Source organism: Triturus cristatus, chromosome 11 (assembly GCF_964204655.1).
Source record: "Triturus cristatus chromosome 11, aTriCri1.1, whole genome shotgun sequence".
NCBI lineage: Eukaryota > Metazoa > Chordata > Amphibia > Caudata > Salamandridae > Triturus > Triturus cristatus.
Window position 1 is genome coordinate 1,148,653,444 of NC_140594.1, and position 24,230 is coordinate 1,148,677,673.

General features: G+C 40.3%; 1 protein-coding gene and 1 long non-coding RNA gene across 2 annotated transcripts in view; one reads left to right on the plus strand and one right to left on the minus strand.

Annotated features, from left to right (window-relative positions):
* Positions 1-3,918: 3,918 nt before the first annotated feature.
* Positions 3,919-14,735, minus strand: LOC146788616 (uncharacterized). The gene is made up of 2 exons (XR_014970879.1): positions 14,695-14,735; positions 3,919-4,572 (listed from the first exon to the last, which is right to left on the minus strand). It is a non-coding gene; the product is annotated as an uncharacterized LOC146788616 (long non-coding RNA).
* A 5,307-nt stretch (positions 14,736-20,042) lies between these two features.
* LOC146788617 (mucin-4-like) overlaps positions 20,043-24,230 on the plus strand; it is a 67,713-nt gene continuing 63,525 nt past the window's right edge. The window contains exons 1-2 of the mRNA XM_085633185.1: positions 20,043-20,169; positions 21,967-22,077. Of these exons, the coding sequence (XP_085489311.1) occupies positions 20,043-20,169; positions 21,967-22,077 (238 nt within the window). The remainder of the gene's footprint in view (positions 20,170-21,966; positions 22,078-24,230) is intronic.

Below are 24,230 nucleotides of genomic sequence, written 5' to 3' on the forward strand. Positions count from 1 at the left end.
GTCCACCGTCAACATGTCCTCTGTCAGATCCGCCATGAACAGGCCGGATATTCCATTCCAAAATATGAAAGGCCACCGGCTTTATATGGTTCACTTATGCCATTTTACAGTCCAGGCAAGTAGGCCCTGACTCTGTCATCAAAACTCCTCTTGCCTTCTGCCTCTGAAACCTCGAGTCTGAGCCTGCATCTGTGACCATGAACTTTGTCTCATTCTCTGCGCGGCTCCCGAAGCCTGACATCAGCCTATTCTCTGCCAAGAACTGTATTTCACCTTCGAATTATCTGCTTCCCCCTCAGCCGATGCATTCCTGCCTAGTAGTTTAAGTAAACATTCTTCCAGTTACCGAGCAAAAGGCCCGGCTTCTCTGTCCTCATGCAAGTAATTCATAGCCCTGTTACCATGGAATATTCCTACCCCCCTCGCATTCAGTGTAGACACTTAGACGCTTGTACACGCACGCACAGTCAGTATAGAATAGATTCTGTCCGAGAGTCCTTCTTTCTTGGATAACATAGTTCTTTAAACATAGGATGTTAGATATGATTTGGGATTAGGTTGACTTGACCCCCCAGACTTTTTGTCTCCACATGTAGAGCTAAATGTCAAGTCCCCTTCACCCCCTAGTTACACGTCAATTACACGTCATGCTGCTGCGCGCGCATCTAGGCCAAGTATTATCTTATAGATCCACCTATGTATGACATCATAACCAATTATGTTCCTTTTTACTCTTTATTACACCCATTTTCGGTTACGCAGACAAAACGTCAATTTCCTTATCAATTGTTACGCCTACTGTATTCGCTTCATTGTAATGTATGTACTATAAAAGTTACTTCTTGTCAATAAAGTATGTACTTCACTTCCTGAACCTCCGTGGTGATGGAACTTGGAGCATCTGATTATAATCGATCACTGGAATAAAGCCCATTCCGAAACTCTAATATCACGGATTCTGCCTCTCATTTTACTGAGCTATTTTATAATGTTTCTGTATCAAATTCAGTCCCGGTAAAGGAATTTTTATTTACCACACTGCCAACATCATTTAGATTCTCAATGTCTTTGTCAGAGAAATCCACCCTGTAAGGCTTCTGCAAAGCTCTCACCTTATCCATATCAACTCCCATTTCACTCGCTATTCCTTTCAACCTGTCATGTGTACTCTTAGCCCTCCATGTAATACTCTTGCACATGAATAACAACTCTCCATCATGATGATTTTTCAAAATTTCTGTAGGAATTGTTCCTGCTATGAGTTCCTCCAGTTCTATGCGTAACCTGGCTACATCCACTGCCTGTGAATCTTTATCTTTCTTTTGGAGAACTTTCAACCAATCATTCAAATCCTCAGCCGTTATTTCTGTAGATCTTTTCAGTGTACTCACTGGTTCTGCCATCCTCTGTGGTTCTAAAATCGATCTTCCTAAACAACCAGTATTCAATCCTGAATTAGGCTGTACATCTGAACCTCCACCACATGTGTCATGTCTCAGCTGTCTCAAATTATTTTCTTCCATCCTCATTCCTGACTCTCCCGAAGAATTAACCAAACCATTTCCTACGTAGGGAACCGTCAAACCATTTTCACCCATTCTTTGTTTATCAAATATAGGCATAACTGGACCTATGGTTACAGGCACTGTAACAGCTTCTAGATTCTTCGTTAATTCTCTGATCTTTTCTGTCAACTCAGTTGTTGTCCTTGCTAACTCTCTTGTTTTCTCATCCCCAATTGCACTCTCTCTCTCTTGCTCTCTCTCTCTCTCTCTTTCCGTGAAAGAGCTACCACTTTTCAAATCAGGTGTCGCAACTTCTGTTTTAATAATCTGCAAAGTATCTCTTATTGGAGTAGCAACTGGCGTTCTCACTTCTGGTTCTGGTCTATATGGAGGTGGTCTCTTGTAAATCATGTCATCCAAGACTTCATCCTCATAATCATTAGCCCCATACCTCCTCAATTCTGCATCAGGTACCTTTTCCGCACCTTTCCTCCCTTCCGATTCCTCCACAGTTCTCATAGGATATAATCCCTCTGACATACTAGCATCTCGCCATCTCCTCATTCGATCATGATGAGTTTCACGATCATATTTCCTCCCAAAAATATACCTATAATTGCCTCCACTCCTCTGCTTTTCTCGCTCATGCACCTCATCTTCCCATTCCACCAATGCCTCAAACTGTGTCGGCCTTGGTCTAAGTTCTAGACACATCATCTTTTCCCGTAAATTTCTCAACACGGCCAGATTAAATGAACCATGTTCCGGGAACGCTAAAACACCATCCTCTTTAGTGTACTTAGCCCAATTGTCTAACCAAATACAGGTATGATACCCATATTTCGCAACCATGAAGGATGCAGGAGTTCTTGTCGGAGGTAGCAATTCGCCTTCTCTAGTTATTATGTCCTTATCCTTGTCGAACCATCTTTTAATTTTACCGAACAAGGATTTCTTTTTCTTTTCCTCCGTTTGGTAATACATTTTAGCGTTTACCACAACCCTCTTGTCCTTTCCGCAACTGTACGATCTTTTGTCCAATAACAGCGCGACTCACACCAACGCACCAATCTTGGAGCGTCTACGTCACCCTGTACTCCTTCCGATCCCTGCGCGGCTCACACCAACGCACCAATCACAGCGCGAGCGCTGTTCTAATCCACTGTCTAATCATAGCGCGGACTGTCTCTGACGTCAGTAGTCGCTGCAGTCGCTTCCACTCTGTCTCCTGTCACTCGTCTACCCCTCCTTTACAAAGCCTTCTCAGTAGACTTCGTTTCTGATTCTTACAACATATAAACATCTCCATTGTCTGCTTCGCTAACCACAGAATAGTAAAGAAAAGTCTTTCTCACAAGAATCCCGCTTCTCTTCTAGAACAGCGCTTACCTCTGCTCTACTACGGAATTATTACTCTCGTTGACACAGTAGCACATCCTTCTACTCTGCCCTTCTAACATGCATCCATTAACTGTTTCCTCCAGGAATGCTCCAAAGAGTCTCACAATCAACTAAATGCTCATACATTCACGCACTTTCACACCAGAAAATGTAGCACATCCCTACAGAATCCTGCCTTTCCCGAGAACAGCAAACAGTCTGTCCCACTACAGAATTATAACACATGTTAACCAAGCAGCGCTTACCTCTGCCCAGTCCTTCAATCAAGCTCGGAGAATACCTATTACTTCTCCAGCGATAAGCTTTAACGGCAAACCTTATGGATCCCTGGGACTTAAGACCAGAGTTTCACAGATAACCTACGCTACCATACACACTCCTCTTATACTGAAAATATGTCTCTAATAGTAACACCCGGCGATGTCACTGATTCCGAACCCAGACAATGCGACGCGCAACTTCAATTGTCACACGCTTTTCCCTGCATACGTACAGGGCCAACAATCCCGTTTTTCCCGAGAGCAGCACTCACTTCCCTCTGCCCTACTACGGAACCGTCACCAGCTCCCTACGTTCCAGAAGCTGTACACACTACATAGAACTCAATACGACGACCTCAACATATAATGTTAATACATATATCAACATCAATCAATAAATCAATAAATCCAAAAGCCTATGTACAAGCAATCTATCAGATCAAGACAATAATCATAACCATCCTCTGCTACCAGGAAACTGCTGCAGATCGGAGCATACAAATTCTCCCTACTTCCACGGACAGAGTAATTCCACAGTCATACGCACACACACTCATCATACGCTAGGGCCCATCTCACTAATATTCATTCTATTACTCTATCCACACTGGATGTACCAGATAAATCCTAACAATCTGCATCTAACTGAGGTCAATGCGACCTAAATGATCAGTCTTGAGTCATGATTAAAACAATAAGAACATATTTGGAAACTTAAGAAATCGACAAGAAATAACCACCCGACACTGTGATTCAAACAAAAGGTTATTTATCTAAATTAGTTCAAATGAAGATCAATCAATAGCAAAAACATTATTCTCATAATTACCTATTCTAGCTAGATGTCATTATTAGGTCAGGACAGGTCTCTCAGTAAAGTCTCCCGAGTCGCCGTCCTCTCAATCAGCGTCGATCCTCACGAGCATAGGTTCGGGAAGAAGTGGCCTTAGACCCTTTCTAGTCTAACAACATTTATAGGGAAAGTAACACATTAAAAGTAACAAACAAACTCTAAACGTCCGTTGAGCCGTTGAGCAGAGCGAGCAGGAAAGGATGTTGACTCGCAACATTTAGAAAAACCTCCGCTCTCGAAAATCACAAAAATAAAAACACGGAAGAAGGAAGCTCAAACTAAAAAATGAAACATCCATGAATGCTCTTCCTCGGAATCATAGTGAAGCCACCGCAAGTTTATCAAAGTTCATTGTGGCCTTTTACTCTACCAAGGATATCTGATGACAACTGGCATCAAGCCCGGAGCTGCTGTCCTCACGGAAACTTTTTAATACAGTCAGAGGCCGAAGTCAGGATTTCAATCATATTCAGCAAGGCCTCTCTTCATATTCCAGCAACTCAAATGCAGGCTCTAATTGTCGGAAATCTTTGACTAGGCCAGAATGGACAATCTTAATTAAAAGAAACACAAAACAACATTAATACATCGTAATGATTATACAGTGTTAATTCCCACTAATACCCTAATGTGTATGTAATTATCTAGCCATCTGCGACATAAAGAAGCATTAAAGCACATTATTTTAAAGCGCAAACACATAACAAATAGCAATCTAGTGACACTTATTTTATTAATTTGCTCACCAACTTAGTTCACGTATTAATAAAGCAACATAAATGCATTCCCACGTGTAATTCTTTCATTAGTAAGGTTGATTAATCAGAAACTTTAACAACGTTAATATCTAAAATTATCTATTAGTGTTTTTAATTATGACATATGCGGATGTTCGGATTTTGACAGAAAACCCTGCTCCAGCAATATCATTTCCTCAAGTACATTTTCTGATGATTGGGATTTTGAAACTGTGAATAACATGCTAACTGATTTGGAGAAATCTGCTGCATTTTCTAGTAGTGAAACATTGGAAAGCACATCAGAGTTTGAGAGTATGTACTGTTATCAACATTAGGGGTGGGCGGAATTTGCGTAGTCGCGCTACGCAAAGTTCTGCAAAACGGCAAAATATCTCCGCGAGCATGTGGAATTGCTTGATCCGCCATTTACACTACAGCTGTAACTTTGCCACCACGCCGGAAAGGCACAGGGGTCCTTGAGTAAGCTGTCCATCATAGTGGGGAAAAGGGCGGGAAGACCTTGCATACCGCTAGTGTGTGTGGGGCGGGTCTTCTATGCAAGTTCACATGCCTTGTTTATAAAGGGTCAGAGCACGATCTGAGCAGCAGATGAGGAGAAAGAACCTCCTGGTCACAGGAACTACAGGGGGATTGCACTCGAGAAAGTCATGAATGCAAAGGCCTCCATCAAGCATCACGGCTAATTTTTGACTGTAGATATGGAGAGAAAGCACACCTGCCGAGCTTCGACCGCGCACACTTTTTTGGGGGCTGATTAATGAGCTACCGAATTTGAGCTTTAACTCGGTCACCTGCTTTATTTATATCTGTAAGTGCTTTCTGTTGAGGTTTAATTTTCATGACAGGAGCGACATGCCAGAATGAATCCTGCCAAGCATATTTATCCAGGAAGATGCCACCATTTTGTGCAATACCTCTACTCACCATGCTCACGAATTCCGCTATGCCGCGGATCGCGGAATTTTTGGCAATTCCACGTTCCAGCGGAACGCGGCATAGTCGCAATTTCGCTAATTCTGCAAGCGGAGCAGAATTTACTGCCCGCCCTTAATAAACATTATGGTCATCATTTTCTGGATAAATCTGCTAATCCTAGAAATGTGTTGAATTATCACCAGTGGGAACATTGCCCAACACCACCGAAAAGCGGGTCAAAAACATTTACACAGAAGTTTCCATATTTTCCAAGGTTTAACTTATCTGACCCCGCCTCATATAAGGTTGCACCAACACAAGCACAGAAAAATATGCTAACGAACACCAAACAGATTTACTCTGCTTCCTTCATTGCCCAGTTGTCTGAACAAGGTTTCGATTTAAGGAAGGACACCAAAGACTTAAAATCAATCTGGGGTACAAGAGAATGGCAGGTACAAGGAACAGGAAGCGCTATTTAGAGCATGCCTCATTCCTAAGCAAAATATGTTTTTGAACGAAACTGTGCAACAGACATCCTGCTTCGGACTAGCCAAAAGCAAGGACATGAACACACCTCAGGTACCTACACCATCACACCTCAAGGGTAATATATCATCACAGGATGAGATTGCAGTAAATGACATTATACATTTCAACAGATCAGCCCCGATTGGCAAAAATGCTTGATTTGGCCCATAGACACAAACAAATGTCAGGAAAGATTCCTGGGGTGAACCGAAGGGTTTACCATACATAGGCCAGATCCACGTTATGTACAACAAGAACATCCCGGGGTAGTGACATTCTTTAGTGTTGGGAAGTTGTGCCTTGATTGGCTAAAAACCTAATCACTCACAGAGGTGAAACAACACTTATCCTTACTTACAAAGGGTGTGGATGTCAGGGATTTTTTATTAGGTCCCAGAAAGCCACATCAAAAAATTTTCTACTATGCTGACTACAATGAAATCTGGAAAATATCCCAACAAGAGGCAGCGGAGAGATTACACAAAATAGACCGCATAAATCTAAAAAAATCTCTAGCAGTGGTAGACAATAGGTTAACTACATTGACCTCCAGGATATATTCCTTAGACAACATTTTATCTTCTGCGATAGATATACTGGAACAAGATTTGTCCTTATTACAACACGGGCAATCACAATTGCGTTCTATTATGTTATGAAGCTGGACGCTGCAATGTTTGCATACTGGCTATGTGCCTTAGCATTTTATCAACAGTACGTCACTGTTTTCCGCCTATGATCTAATGGATAAACAAATAGAAATTCCTTTGGGAGGGCATTCCAGGCGGTCGGCGCGTTTCCAGAGAAGGAGTGGGATTGAGAGTTTTTCTTTTTGAATAAGGGGGGATGAATAGGAAAGTATTTGTGCTCCTCGTCGTTCTGGAGCAGCCCGCGTTTTAAAGTTTGTTTGTGAGGTACAGCAGGGCATTTTGATGTAGGGTTTTATGTGTGATGCATGCTGTCTTGTATGAGGATCTACCTTCAGTGGGAAGCCGGTTGAGAGCCTTCAGGACTGGGGAGATGTGGTCAAAACGTTTATAGCCAGTGATAAGCCTGGCTGCTAGGTGGGGCACAGATTTGAGTGGGGCTAGGTGGACTTTGGTTGTTCCTGTGAGGATAGCATTCCCATAGTCGATTTTTGAGAGAACCAGGGATTAGACGACCCATTTGAAGTCTTCAGGAGGGATGGAGGGTTTGATTTTCTTCAGGTGACGGAGAGTGAAGAGAGCTCCTTTAGCAGAGTTTTTTATGTGGTCGTTGAGGGTTAGATTTTTGTCAATGGTAAAACCGAGAGATTTCACTGAGCTGGACAAAGAGAGCGAGCAGTTGAGTGCATTGAGGTCAGAGATCGAGGTTTGGATGGGGAGTCCATTGTTTTTAGGGGAGAAGAGGATCATTTCTGTTTTTTTGGGGTTGAGTTTGAGATGGTTGGAGTGAAACCAGTGTTGGATTTTGTTTAAGGTATGGTTAAGATAAAGTACATCAGCGTGAGACCTAATCTTATAGTACAGTTTTATGTCATCAGCATAGAGGTGGTAGGTTGATTCCTGCTTGTTTCAGGATGAGGGTAAGAGGTTCCATAAAGAGGTGAAATAATGAAGGGGAGAAAATAGAGCCTTGGGGGACGCCTAGGGAAACTGGAGAGGTGTTAGATAGACAGTCGTTCATTTTGACTTGTCGTGTTCTGTGTTGCAGAAATGAGGTGAACCATTTAAGGACCTGACCGTTAAGGCCAAAGCGGGACTTGAGTGAGTTGAGAAGGGAGTTGTGGTTGACTGTATCAAAGGCAGCCGAGTGGTCTAGGAGAATGAGTAGACAGGATTCACCGTTGTCAAGGGAAGAGTGGATGTCATCGATTATATTAAGCATGACGGTTTCTGTGCTGCAGCCTTTTCTGAAGCCGGATTGCAAGGGGTCTAGAAGGTTGAAGTGGTTAATGTGTCTACCTAGTTGAAGCAGAGCACATTTTTCCAAGGCTTTGGACAGAAGAGGTAGGTTAGAGATAGGGTGGAGATTTTTCAGGTCATTAGGGTCTGAGGTAGGATTTTTAGGGATAGGCGTGATTTGACCGAATTGAAGTGAGTCCGGGACACAACCTGTGGAGAAGGAAGTGTGGATGATGTGGGTCCAGTAAGGGGCAATGATGTGGTTGAGATTCTGGATAAGACAGGAGGGGATAGGGTCTTTGGTGTGTGAGGACGGTTTAAGTTTGGTTATGATGTTAAGGACTTCGAGCTAAATCACGGGGTGGAAATTTGACCAAGATGCATAGTTTTTTAGTTGCAGGGGGGAAGGCTGGGTTCTGGGGGTTAGTAGCGAGAGGGGGAGTGGAAGGCTGAGGAGACGGAGTCAAGATGGGAGGATCGTTTAGGGTATCATCAGCGACGAGAGGGGAGTTGGGTGGGATCTCAGTTAGATGGAAGGAGTGATCGGTTTGGCAATTTTATCAGAGAAGAAGTTGGCAATTTCCTCACATCTATTTGTTGATGTAGTAAGTTTTAGTGGGGCTGTGAATATTTGGTTGCGTACAATGTTAAATAATTCTCTGGGTCTGTTTTTTGCCTGATCGAGTTTTATTCAGAAAAAAGAGTCCTTCTAGATGATCTAGCAACTCTGAGACAGGCAAGGTGGGCGGTGGAGGGGTGTAGTTTCCAATATCTTTCGGTTAGTCTAAGTGTTCGCCTTTCGTCATTGAGATCAGAGTTAAACCAAGTTTTAAACAGAATGGTTCTTTGCTTTTTTTTTTGTTTGAGGGGGCTAGGAGGTCTATGACCTCACTGGCGGTCTTGTTGAAGTGTTCGGAGAGCTCATTTCTGTCTTGGGAGGTGTTATAGGGACCGTCGACTGTGGAAGCAAGCAACGAAAATGTTGCGTCTACCAGCCAGGACATATAAACATTTGACTTATTTGGCTTGTCATGTGCTGGAAGAAAATCGCCTTTTTTAAACAAAGTAAAATTTGGAACCCAAAACAAAATTGACATTCCATTCATTTTTTGGGCAAACATGGCTTTCCTATGCTTATAGTGGTTCAGCCTATACCTATGAACACTTTAGAGCTATGGCGTAGAGGACACTTTTTAAAGATTTTCTTTTTGAAGATTTCTTAGACATTTTTAGAAGTTTTAGATGTTTTTAGTAAAAACAGATGTTTTTATACAAACTTTGTGCGTACCATTATCTAGTAGGCCTAGTAGTACATTGCTAATTTAACTATGTCGACCAGTCTGAAGAGGAGTGGTTGTTATATTCCACATAGGTACCCTAACATATAGGCGCAGTTAACATCGTAACGATTCACCTATATCCTTCCCTATATTACATACCTAACGGTTTACAAGGACTGACCTTTTACCCAGATACGACACTGTACCCAGAACGCAGGTTTTCCCTGCGTCCGAATCTCATACATTATGCATGAGGTTGAAAGCACAGCGGAACTAGCGTCTCCTGTATAATATCTCTGTACAAAGTTCAGGTCCGACGTCACCCTTCAGGCCGACACTGTAACATAGCACGGTAGGGCCCCTTGCTTAGAAAGACAGAGGAGACCGAGACTTACTTACCGACACACTGACCAGAGATGCTGAAGCTCCTGCATGCAGACACTCCAGCTCACAGTGGTCCAACACATCCCTCGCAGGGTGTCCAACTCGAGCCCAGGACAGGGTCCCACAGTCTCTCACTTCAGGTAATGGGGTTAGACTAAATCCTAGAGGGAGTCTTGGCTTACCACTTATACCCATGCTAGGTATACTTAGGTACATCTAGTTAGGAGGCATCATAGGAGTATGCATCTTTTTACTGTCATGTATTTTATATACTTGTATGTATTCATGACTACTGCAAAATGGTAGAACTAACCATCCCATTACTTTCACTGTACTGCTAATCATATATTTCTGCTACTGTCTAACGGTTATTGCAGCACATCTATCTACACTAGAAGAACATCTGTACAATAAATTCTTATTGTAACATGCCCAACTGTTTTCTTCTCTCTGAGACAAACTAAGTGAGCACTAGTGACTGAGTGAAAGGTAGTACATTGTTTCCACGATCCTGAGGGATCAGGGTTGTCATGTTCTGAAGTTGCCAATAACTATTCTCTCCCCGATAAGAGGAGATTCTAGGGGCACTGTGTGGTAGCTAATACAGAAAGGCTACCATACCCGGTGGGGGTGTACAGAACCAGTCTGCCACCAATCTCACTGTTTGTTATCCGAACACGCAGATCCTGTATGGGTAATATAGGAACTACACGCCAGTACTTCCTGATTAGAAAGGAGTAGCTGAATCATGTTACATATCTTTTGAATGGCAATGATAAATTCTCATTGATGGTAATTTGGGATTTAACATTACTATTTTAAAAATGCCACTTTTAGAAAGTATATATTTCTCTGCTCTTATCTTTGCTCTGTGTGCCTACAGCCTGTCTCCAATACACATCTGGACTGGATGACAGCTACACTTTGTGTATTTCTTCTAGATAGCCACAAAGACAGAAAGGGTGGACGTGACAGAGGACTCATCTGCATTCATCTGCATTCTAATAGCCTTCCTGTGCATGAAGGGGGAGTGGAAGCTGACACATCCTAATGGACAGAGACCTTTGTCCCACACAATGGGCTGACTGCCCCCACAGATAGCCTGGCAGACAGGGTTAGGATGAAAGGGGGACCCGCACACTTGCTGCTTTGAAGTCACCCCACTTCAAAGGCACATTTGGGTGTAAGTACTGGGGTTCTTACCCTACCAAGACAGTACACAACTGGACCAGTGAAGACCTCTGCAAGGAGTAGGGACTGCTGTGCTAAAAGGATTGCCTCTTTGCTTGACTCACTTTTCTAAGGAGCTGCTGAGCTGCTGTGCTGAGCTGCCCCTGCTGCCTGTTGATCTCTGCCCTGCTGAGGACAAGGACTGGACCCATCTCAAATGATCCTAACGTGACTCCAAGGGCTTGCTGGTCTGCCCCTTGTTTCTGAAGTCTCAGGTTCATCAAAGACTCCCTACATACCTGCTGGTACTGCTAGACCTGCCATCTGTGAATCCTGCCCTTGTCTGAGGTGTCCCCTCCAGTCCTGGGTCTCAGAAATGGATGCAACAAATGTTTTGCTAAAATATTGATGCATCTTCACCACTGTGCCGTTCGAAACTGACACAGTGCCCTTCGACACCAACACAGTGCCGATCTGTAGACACGACTGCAAGGTTTGACAATGAAGCTGCGCTAATCTGCGGCCGTTACTGTGAGGATTGACTTTGACACATCAACCTAACTGCATGAATCGGAACAGCGCATCAGTCTCTCAATGACGACTCTTTGCTCCATCCATGGTTCCGTGTCATCATGACCTGTCTGAGTCCTGTAACCAGCCTGCCCGCCATTGCAGTTGGCCTGCACTTTGGATTTACCCTGGTCCAGTGCAACCTCAAGTAACCTTTTAGCTCTATTTCCTTCTAAGCACTATTTTGGGTTTCTTCTTTAAAAGTTCATAACTTCTGTTCTACTGGATGGATTGTGGTCATCGGGGTCTTGTTTTACTCAGATAAATATTCTCTATTTTTGCTAAACCTGCGTGGAGTCTTTTTGTGATGTTTTCATTGTGTTACTGTGTGTGTTGTATAAATACTTTCTACATTGCCTCTTTAGATAAGCCTGCCTGCTCTGTGCCAAGCAACTATAGGGTGAGCACAGGTTATATTTTAGTGTGTACTTAGCTTTTCCTGACTAGAGTGGTGTGTACTGCTTGGACAGGGTGTCTAACTCTGCCAACCAGAAACCCCAGTTCTAACATCTGTTTGGTAGTTTTTGGTGTAGCCATGCCTACAGAAGTCTATGAAAAATGCACCTTTTTTTGCATTTTGGAGTTGTGTGCGCAAGGGAGTTGGCGCACACACCGGCGGAGCACGCCGGAAATCCAATATTCCACAAATGTCCAATAACGTGCGCTCTCAATACCAATCTTTGGTATTGAGAGCGCACGTTATTGGACATTTGTGGAATATATATATATATATATATTACCTACTGGCGGTCGCCAGTAGGTAGTTATAGTTAGGACCCTGTTTCCATAGGAAATCCGCAACATTCTATTTTGAATAACTTTGGCGCCGGTCGACGAATCCTCGCGAATTTCTCAAAATAGGTGGGGCGCTACGCTCCGCTCCTACCCTGAAAGTCTCGGGGGGATTCGTCAAGCGGGGGCTGAGATAAAAGGGGGGTCCCAAAACGCGTTTTTCCCATGCATTTTTCCATAGGACCTTTAGACAGGGCTACAGCCCGAACGGCTGAACAGAATTACTAGAAATTTGGCAGAGAGGTAGTCCTCAGGTCAAGGAAGTGCCTTTTGTAGGTTTGGTGTAAATCTGTTCAGTAGATTCTGAGAAAATAGCCTTTAAATCAATATATATATCTGAGCCAGCTTACGGTACGCGTACCGTAAGCTTACCGTACGCGTACGGTGGCGTGCGCGAGCGCGATTCTGATTGGCTGTTACATCTAAGTAAACATTCGAATCGGTCGAAACCAGGAAGCGGCGGCCGCCATTTTCTCTCTCGCACTCTGAGGGGGGGGCTGTAAACAAAGGCAAAAAACATATAAAGGGGCTGTTTAGACAGCGCCCATGCACATAGCCATGTTAGTTGAGTCCTCAAAGATCCCCCAAGGCCAAAAACGGTAAATTTTTATTTTTTGAAAATTTCGCCGATTACGCTTACCGTACGCGTACGGTGCGCTTACGCTAAAAATTTTAATAAAAAAAAAAAACACTCTGTGCATGGCATATTATTGTCATCACTTACAAATTAAATTTAACAGGAAGCGCATAATATGTCCTCCATGTGCGCACGGTGCGTAACGTGGGCACGCGGTGCGCACGGAACGAACTGCGTTAAGTGGGCGTGCACGCCACGAATGGCGTAAAGTAACTTAGCATTTAAAAAAACGTACAAATTCACTGAAAAAACCATAGGTTTCACACACGTTATAGTTAGGAATTAGCATTTAAAAAACCTTGCAAATTCACTGAAAAAACCATAGGTTTCAGACATGTTATAGTTAGCGGAAATTTTACTGATAAAAAACCAATGAAATTCCCCCGTTATAGTTAGTGCAGGCAACTATAACTCACGTGACCGCAATCTTCTGCTGATGACATATGTGTCTTTATGAAAAAAAAATATTTGTAATATATGTACAGCTAAAAATTTATGGAAGAAGACATGGGCAAATAAGTGTCTAAATACAGTATTAGCATCAGCAGAAGATTGCGGTCACGTGAGTTATAGTTGCCTGCACTAACTATAACGGGGGAATTTCATTGGTTTTTTATCAGTAAAATTTCCGCTAACTATAACATGTCTGAAACCTATGGTTTTTTCAGTGAATATATATATGTATATATATATATATATATATATATGATCGTAAATATATATAAAATATATATAGACTACTATTTTAAATAATAATATAATTAAAACTTTGTATATAATATAATATTATTGCCCCCACTTGATGGATCACCACAAAACGTCCCAGGAAGGAGCTGAGGTGGATGAACTTTAAAAAAAAAGTTTGGTGTAGATCAATCAAACGGGGCCAAAGTTATTATCAAACCAAATCGCTTTCGCTACGGAAAAAGCATACCTATATATATATTAACTTACGTAAAAAATCCATAGCAATTCACAACATAGAAAAAGCTAAAGTGACATTATTATTAGGTGGCATGTCACTCAAAGTCATAAGTTTTAAGCAATTCACTGGAAAAAATCCAGTGCCCCATGCCTACGCTCTTGCGGGCAGGGATGAAGAGGCCCCTTTGGTGTGCTGGGGTCGCCAGGACACAATTCTTACATTGCATTACTTTGCGTCTGAGGCCAAAAAATGGCAAACAGACTGCCCAGTAGATTTTGAAAATAGTGACTTGCATAAGGCTGTGGGCCAATTTAAAAGAATAATTTTACCAAACTTCGTGCCTTGGCACACTGCTGGGTTAAATTTAATGAAATACAGTTCAATCCCATTTTTAAAAAATAATTCCAGTGATCCTGGGTACTCCTTCGGGACCGTAACACAAAAATAAACCCCAGGGAGGTCCTTCAGGCATCAACCCCCTTACAAGGGCTAGGGTGTCAGGGGGTCCTACCGTTCTACTTTGTACCATATCTTTAATACATTTTCGGGAGAGGGGACTGAGTCTTTGTGCTCTCTAATGGTGGCCAAAATTTTCTGTTCCTTTTAATGGCAAGCCAATTGGAGTGCTTGCTCCAAAAATCCTCCTCACCCAATCAGAATCTTGAAATTTTGAATTCAAGTCCAAGTGTCACTGTATCCATATATTTCTAACCTTAACAGCTTTCAGGAAAATTTGGCAAAATTCTGTTGAGCAATTTTGCTGCAGCACTATCTAAAATTCCGTATGGTATTTGCATTTTGGAAACAACACTTTTTCAAGGTACCTGTTTGACCAATCTCCATGAACTTTTCCAGGAAGGAGCTGAGCTGAAGAATCTTTTTGCTTTGGAAAGTTTTGTGAAGATTTGGCAAATCGCTGTAAAATATTGTTCCTATCTATCCATCTGTCAATCCATCCGGTTCACTGACAGAATATCGACCTAAAAAATGTAGATGTGAAAGGTATTGAAGAAAAAATACTGGATACAAAAATATCGACTACCTATACTTAAAAAGGTATGGGAAAAAAATGTTGTTTACAAAAATATCCTTGTATTAAATATTGATTTTTAAGTATAAGGAATTTAAAATATCGAAATAAACATATATTAAATGCTAACATTAATTAATTAAAATACAATATACTTAAATGTATATTTTAACAAATATAACAAATAAATGTACTTTTAAAAATGTAAACACATATATATATATATATATATATATATATATATATATATATATATATATATATATATATATATATATATATATATATTCAAACTACAGATTGCTCCTTCTGATTGCTCGGACCCAAGGGAGTTGGCGCACACACCGGCGGAGCACGCCGGAAATCCAATATTCCACAAATGTCCAATAACGTGCGCTCTCAATACCAATCTTTGGTATTGAGAGCGCACGTTATTGGACATTTGTGGAATATATATATATATACAATCCGGTCCTGAATAACTTATCTACACGCTCCCTGTGCAACATCGTTCCCAGCATGGTGATTTCTGGGAGTTGTAGTATTCATAATACTACTACGGATGGGCAACCATGTGATCAGGATTTTTTGCGCTCCCACCAATGGGAGGGTGCAGGAAATTACAACAGCGTGGGTGGGGCAGCACCCTGAACTAACAGAGGCATCCGAAGAAGGCTTGAATAAGCCGAAATGCATTATGCCAATTTGCTGTTCCAATAAAGGCGCTTCCGAAGCAATTCCCCGTGTGGCCTCTTCCGTTCTACACAGGAGGGTTTGTTTGATGTTTTTCACGCCGGCCAGTGGCGTGTTAAGAGGCACCATCCCGCAAAGTGGCTGAGAGACTACTGGAGTCTGCTTTTGCAGTTGTTTTGGCCCCGAGGTATCGGATTCTGCTCAGCCCACCTTCACGAGAGAAATATGCAGAGGTTGCTGTGCAATACAGCTCGGGATTATACGAGGAACAGGTCACATTGTTTTCCTGCTCACAGCCAGGCAGAAATTCTACTCGACAAGGCTGGGATGTAAACGGGGGCCGAAGGAAGTCGTTTTTATGGACAAAATCTACATTCAGGACACTTTCAGACTGGCCACCCTATGTTTGTCCTGCCCAGCACAATCCGGTCCTGAATAACTTATCTACACGCTCCCTGTGCAACATCGTTCCCAGCATGGTGATTTCTGGGAGTTGTAGTATTCATAATACTACTACGGATGGGCAAATGTGATCAGGATTTTTTGCGATCCCACCAATGGGAGGGTGCAGGACATTACAACAGCGTGGGTGGGGCAGCACCCTGAACTAACAGAGGCATCCGAAGAAGGCTTGAATAAGCCGAAATGCATTATGCCAATTTGCTGTTCCAATAAAGGTGCTTCCGAAGCAATTCCCCGTGTGGCCTCTTCCGTTCTACACAGGAGGGTTTGTTTGATATATATATATATATATATATATAGATATATATATATATATATATATATATATATATATATATATATCTACTGGCGGTCGCCAGTAGATAGTTATAGTTAGGACCATGTTTCCATAGGAAATCTGAAAATTCTATTTTGAATAACTTTGGCACCGGTTGACGAATCCTCGCGAAATTTTCAAAACTAATGGGGCGCTACGCTCCGCTCCTACCCTGAAAGTCTCGGGGTGATTCGTCAAGCAGGGGCTGAGAAAAAAGGGGGGTCCTAAAACACGTTTTCCCCATGCATTTTTCCATAGGACCTTTAGACACAGCTACAGCCTGAACGGCTGAACAGAATTATTTGTAATTTGGCATAGAGGTAGCCATAAGGTCAAGGAAGTGCCTTTTGTAGGTCTGGTGTAAATCTGTTCAGTAGTTCCTGAGAAAATAGCATTTAAATCAATATATATATCTGTGGCAGCGCTCCGTGCGCTTACCGTGCGCTTACGGTAAGCTTACCGTACGCGTACGGTGCCGTGCGCGAGCGCGTTTCTGATTGGTTGTTAGATCAAAGTAAACATTCGAATCGGTCGAAACCAGGAAGTATCGGCCGCCATTTTCTGTCTGTCGCACTGAAAAAAAAAGGTTGATAACATGAAAAGGGGGCAACGAAGAGAGTTGCAGACCCCCTAGCGTTCGTCAGGGGGTTCACAAAGGACCAAAAAGTATGAAAAATAAATTAAATAATTTTTTTTAAAAATCGTGGGGTGCGCGTACGGTAAGCTTAACGTACGCGCACGGTAAAAAAAAAAAAAAAATTAACAATCACATTTAATATATAAATCTAAGGACCCCCAAGGGAGAAAAAAACAATTGATATTTTGAAAAAAATGGCGAGGCGTGCACGGTACGAAATACGCAATGTGGGCACTCGGTGCGCGAAGCGCGCCCACAGCGCGCGCACGCTTAGCGAAGCGCACCGTGCGCGCAAAAATTAAAAATAAATACATAACTTAGCATTTAAAAAAACGTACAAATTCACTGAAAAAACCATAGGGTTCACACACGTTATAGTTAGAAATTAGCATTTAAAAAACCTTGCAAATTCACTGAAAAAACCATAGGTTTCACACGTTATAGATAGCTGTACATTTCACTCGTAAAAAACCAATGAAATTCCACGTTATAGTTAGTGCAGGCAACTATAACTCACGCGACCGCAATCCTCTGTTGATGCTAATACTGTATCTTTAGCTATACATATATTACAAATATTTATTTTTCATAAAGACACATATGTCATCAGTGATGTAATATCTGACATCATCAGCAGAAGATTGCGGTCGCGTGAGTTATAGTTGCCTGCACTAACTATAACGTGGAATTTCATTGGTTTTTTACGAGTGAAATGTACAGCTAACTATAACATGTGTGAAACCTATGGTTTTTTCAGTGAATATATATATATATATGATCGTAAATATATATAAAATATATATAGACTACTAGACTACTATTTTAAATAATAATATAATTAAAACTTTGTAAATAATATAATATTATCAAAAATATTTGTATACAAACAATTTAATTTAAAATAAAAAGTAAACAACACATACTTTTTACAATATAATTACAAACAATGTTCAAACAAAACATATTGACATTTGACTACTATAAACATAATTAACTAAAATATAACGTTGGAAAATACTACAATTGACTATTCCCAGTACAATTAACTCAATAGTAAATATTATAATTAACAAAATAAATTAATATTACCACTCCAGTCATTACAACAGCAGGGAAAGTGTGGATTGCGAAGGTGTAACGTTTACTATTCCCATTCCAGTCAGTGCAACTGTAGGGAAAGTGTTGGATTGAGGAGGGGTAAAATGTACTATTCCCACTCCAGTCAGTGCAACAGTAGGGAAAGTGTTGGATTGTGGAGAGGTAAAATTTACCACTCCCACTTCAGTCAATGCAACATTCAAAACAAATAAATTATCTTAGACAAAATTGAAATTGTTTGAAAAGTAAAAAAATTAAAATATATGTTGGATACAAAATACAAATATATTTAATGTAAATGTAAAATTAATTTTCTTCCCACCCCATATCCCTACAAAACCCACAAACCACATCTAAATAAAAAAAGTGCACAATTAACATAATTATGTATCAATTAAACAATTTATTTATGAAAAACCAAATATAAACTCATTAAAATTAATTAACTTCCCACCCTTTACCTCTATAAATCCCAAAAACCCGACCTAAAATAAAAAATAATAATAATTAATAACACATTTAAATTAATGAATTTACAATTAAATAACTATTAGTGTTTCACAAGTAATTAACACACAAAATGAAATAATTTACTCCCCACGCTTTACCCCTATAAACCCCACAACCCAACCTAAAAACATTTAATTAAACAACTAACAAAAATAATTAGCAATTAATTAATTAATATTAATTAACAATTATTTAATAAAAATATATTACTTGCCAATCCTTACCCCCACCCCACAAGCCACGCCTAAAAAACGCAATTACACAATCACCATACTTAATTATCAATTAATTAATTACTATTGATTAACAAATAATTATTAATACAATAAAATTAAATTACTTCCTATCCATTACCCCTAAAACCCCCAAACCAGCACCTAGAGATAGAAATATTACACAATTTACAAAACCAATTATCAATTAATTAATCAATACTAATTTACAACCATTTAAAAATTAATTAAAAATAAATTACTTTCCACCCTTTACCCCTATAAATGCCACAACCTGCAAAAAACATTGACTTAAAACAAATTAATAACACAATTAACAAAATTAAATATCAATCAAATAAATAATATTAATTAAAAAATAATCATTGATCTATTATAAATAAATTACTTCACACTCTATACCCCTATACACCCACAACCCGCTACAGAACTAAAAAGCACAAATTAAATGTAATTAGATTTCAAAACTACTAAAGATTTCACTAATATAGTAAGAAACATAAACAATAATAAAAAAAGTTATGTCATATACATTTAAAATATGTACTAAAAAACATAACAATTATTTAAAAGCGAAATTTTAAACAACTATATTTATACAAACGATATTAATGACATCTGTATTTTAAAAAATGATATTTACTTACCTTAAAATCGATATTCTTGACAATGATATTCATGCACTCGATATTTCCATTCCATGATATGTTTCACTTGATATTATGGAAAGTCGAAATTTTGTAGTCGATATTCTGTCTCATCACCCATCCATCCATCATTCCATCTATCTACAGATAGAAAGTGTTGTGGAATTGAGTATCATTAAGTGTCGTCAAGTGGCATGGAGTTGAGTAGAGTGTTGCAACATGCCATAGAGTAGAGTAGAGTGTCATGTGGGAAAGCAATTTCTATTCTGAAGTGTCTTGTGAGTTTTACAATGGAACCCTTTTGACTCTTAACGGACAACATAGATCTTTGACGTAGATGTCAGAATGGAATGCAATAAAATCTTGTTTAAGAATGTTTAGTTCGCAGTTAAATGTAGATGAATAAAGACATGGAAAACTAAGCTCCGTGTGTGGTGTGTGCATCGGTGGGTACCCAGGCTGGGAAAGATGCTACAACTGGTGATGAGATAACGAATACATAACCAGTAGAATGGCATACTCTGCTTGTGTATGCCGCATGTGTTGATGTCGAAGAACGGAATTGGGGTCAAAGCCAGCTCCAACCGCTGTAAAGCAGTTGAAGACAACAAACGCATTGTAAAGAATCCACATGTCGATGTCAGAGATCCTACTGGTCGGGCCATACATAAAGGTGCTGTGCTGCCATGCAAGATTTATTTAAGATTATATGGAGATAAAACACTGAAGGCAGATTCAATCAGGTTGAATAATTAAAGCAGCAAGAAGGTTGATTGAAGAGATGTAATTGTAAATATATATGTATATACTGATTTGTAAAAAAAATAATATTTAAGAGTGGGGTGAATGTAGTGTCTTGTGAATTTTATGATGGAACCTTTTTGGCTCCTAAAGGACTCCGTCGAGTTGTGACGTAGGTGTCTGAGTGAAGCACAATGAAAGCTTGTTTTATAATGTTGAGTTTTAAGTTACACGCAGATGAATAAAGATGTTTAATACTAAGCACTGTGTGTGATGTAGTCATTGAGGGGTACCCAGGCTGGGGAGGACGCTACACATTCCTTCTTTGCAAGCTTAATAAATGAGTTACATCTGCACCTAACTTTCCAGAAGTATGACACCCTAACTCCGAGCACCAACATAGAGTGGAGGGTGTGTGGGCATGTTAATGTTGCATCCTAATAAGCAAGTACTGTGGGCCCCGTTTGTGAAGACCCAATGTATAAAGTAGGGGTGGGCGGAATTTGCGTAATCGCGTTAAGCAAATCTCCGCGAAACGGTAAAAAATCTCCGCGAACACGCAGAAATTCCGCGAACACGCGGAATTGCTTGTTCGCGATGCTTTTTTCCTGTTCACAATCGCTGTTTGCGTGCTCGGGGAGAAATATCTCGCGAACACGCATTTTGAGAAAGCGAACAAGCAAACATTTCGCGAAGTCGCGGAAAGCGGAATTTTGGGCAATTTCGCGTTCTCCGCAGAACACAAAATTACCCAAATTCCGCAAATTCCGCGAACGGAACGGAATTTGCCACCCAGGCCTAGTATAAAGACCAGTGCCTTGAATAGGATCCTTTACATAACCAGGAGTGAGTGCAATTCATACAAAAGTCTGGTAATGGATTCCTGTCTGTTAATGCCCCAAATGAGGTACATTTTTTGTCCATTTCTCAGGAACACCCAAATACAAGGTGTTGACATAATCCAGCCATGCCGCATCATGTAAGATCTTGTTGAGCTCTTGTAAAACCAGCTCTATGGTTGTCTTCTCAGTTCAGAGAAGCTTAAACCAAACTCAGTCATTTAGAATCACATAATGGATTAGCCCATTCAATTTATACTACAAACATATGTAAAGCAAAAATTATCACTTATGCTGCCACATTGGTATGGGTTATATTCAACAGAAAATCCATTGCAAGATTGTTGGTCATACTTGTTCCTGTGCAATGTCACTTGTGTTTGCATGCCACAAGTAAATAAGCATTGGCAAAGCCAATAGATGAGCCTTTTCAGAAATACGACCCACTTGTTGTGACAGTGTTTATTTTATAATCAGACAAGAGGAATAACTTGGGATAGATAATACACTGCTTCATATTTTTGCTGCACTCATGTCTGGTAATTACATATTATTGAGTTTATGTTGCCAATGGGAACAAATGTGTTGGCTGTTTAGTCATGGAGCTAAAGGAATTTAATTTATGATATGAATAACAGAAAATACTTCTGCCTAGCATTTTAGATGTCAAGCTCCTTTGCTGCACATTGGAATAGCATGTGTCTGTGTTCAGAAGGAGTTATCTCTCCTGACATAAGTTCTTCTTCCCCGAATACATGCAAGTCCTCAGTGTGACATTGGATGATTGTTAAATCCACATACATGATTGTGTGTGTGCTCTTTTTTGCCTCCTAGATATGTTCCTATTTGATCCCCTTGTTTTACACCCCTGCTATCTTCCTGCTCTTTAGGTCTACTTTGCAGTGATGTAAATGAATGCTCGAGCAGCCCATGCCATCAAAACGCGACCTGTGCTAACACATTTGGAAGTTACACCTGCACCTGCAACTCTGGATACAAAGGTAACTCTAGAGGCGTGATGGGGGCATGAGTTTTGTGACTGTGCGAAAGAGTAAGAAAAAGCGAGAGAGGATGCCTAAAGGTAACTGCATAATAAGGTCAAATATTGTCATTGAGCTTCACCAGAAGAACCCCAAGATGGCAATATTGGATTGCATTACACATGTTATCCATTGGGTAGTTTTTGTGTTACATGTTTATATTAGGGTGGTTGGCTTGAAGACATTGTTTTCTTTAAAGTTCCTTCAACAACAGACTGATGGAGTAAAAAGGCTTAGGTTTAGTTTATCTTTCTTGAATACATTTTTGATAAAACCATGGGCAAAGGTGAGGGCCAGTGCATTTATGGCAGTAATGTTTACCACATAACCAAGAATTTACCATATTTCCCACAAAATGTAAAACTTTATTTCCAAAATTTGCAGTTTTGACAAAAAAATTGTTTTTCTGGAAGAAATGGATTAAAAAATACTGCCAGAGAATTTGTACCATAATTTGCATTTTTTTGCTAGATAATTTAGTCCACATAACAAGTAATGCTGACAATGTTGAAACTCTTCAGATTTATTTGGATGATGAAATCTGTATTTCCCAGGCAATTCTGATTTCTCGGTTCTCTGTTATACCTCTGCACTGCATTTTGTACAGTAAAAGTTTGTTAATAGAATAGCTAAATGTCCAACAAACCTGGCCTCAATAAGGAAGAATCTTCCTTGGGAGTGTCCCCTAACCAGCCTTCAGAGCACACATTGGTAGAGGTTTGGACACTGTAGAGCTGCTCAGGAGGTTGCAGTAATCAACCGCTGCAGAACAAATTCCAGCACAAGGAACACTCTGCCCAATGTGTTGTTCCAGTGATTTAAGCAATTAGAAAGTCGTCCTTCACCATTTAAATATTTTTAAAGATTTTATTCAATGTGCTTACATTGTGCCTGTCATCTGGTTAAGTAAACATCCTGGCTGGACAGTAATCATGCTGTTGTATTATTATAACCATGTTTGCTTTTTGGAACCCTCATTGGCACCACAGAATCATAGGGCCTAATTTACAAAGTTAAACTTACACCTTTGTATACATTTATGATTTTTTGCAATTCACAAAGCAAATTAGACTCAACTACACTATTAGGGCATATTCTGGAGATTTCAGGATGCTAAATTAGTATTTATTAAAAAAAAAACCTGGAGAGCATGCATCATACTTTAGTACTCAAACACTCCTGGGGTTATCAGGATGATTGAATATAGAAAGCGATGAGGCATACACTGATGATGGGAGAATGAACAATCATGTAACAGTATCCAGTAATACTTTAGAGGATGTTGGTATATGAAGAATACTGTAGTTTCCTGTTGAGGGCAGAGACAAGGAATTGTATACCAGCACTCAGGTGAACCCTGGAGGAGAGGGCAGGAGGATGGTTTGCTTATCTAGAGAGGGTGGATGATTAACTGCTTAGCAATAGCCTGGTATATTCTCAAGTTTGCACAATGATGGATTGTATACATGTACATGGGGATATTCGAAAGATTGCAAGAGGATTACTCGCATGACACCATGCAAAATGCAACATGTAGTTTATATTGTTTCAAGTGTAATAGTGTTGAGGCAGGCTTATAGTGTTACAGCTCTATACATACATACTTTGTGTGCCCTGCTTCATGTTCAGTAGGTTGGTGAGTGTATAATCATGCTGGAGGTGTGTATGCTAGTTGAATGTATCATTTGATGCCAACAGTTAGTAAGCTGATGTCATATTTATGCAGCACAAACAAGCCGGAGTCAGCTTCAGGGCCAAAGGTGAAGAATAAACTCAGAGAGCAACTTCCAAGAGCAATAGAAGGACGATGTTGAATTCTGAGTGTGAAAGGGGGCTCTCTACAGGATTGAGATGTAATGTCTTTAGAATAAATGTGTGTTCAGCTCTTTTTTAACTGAAAATGTAGGTTGGAGCACATGAATATATGAGTGTTATTGACTGTCTTATGGGCATATTGGACATTGAAATCTTTTTAAAAATCCAAGTGTTGATGCCTTTAAAGACAATCCTGTTGGTCTTAAAGATGGTGCTGTGTAGGTAAGAAGAGCTCCAGCAGGGTCGGGGTGGTATGGGTATTTTTTTAAGTCCTGGGTGAGGCATGCTGCCACCTGTAG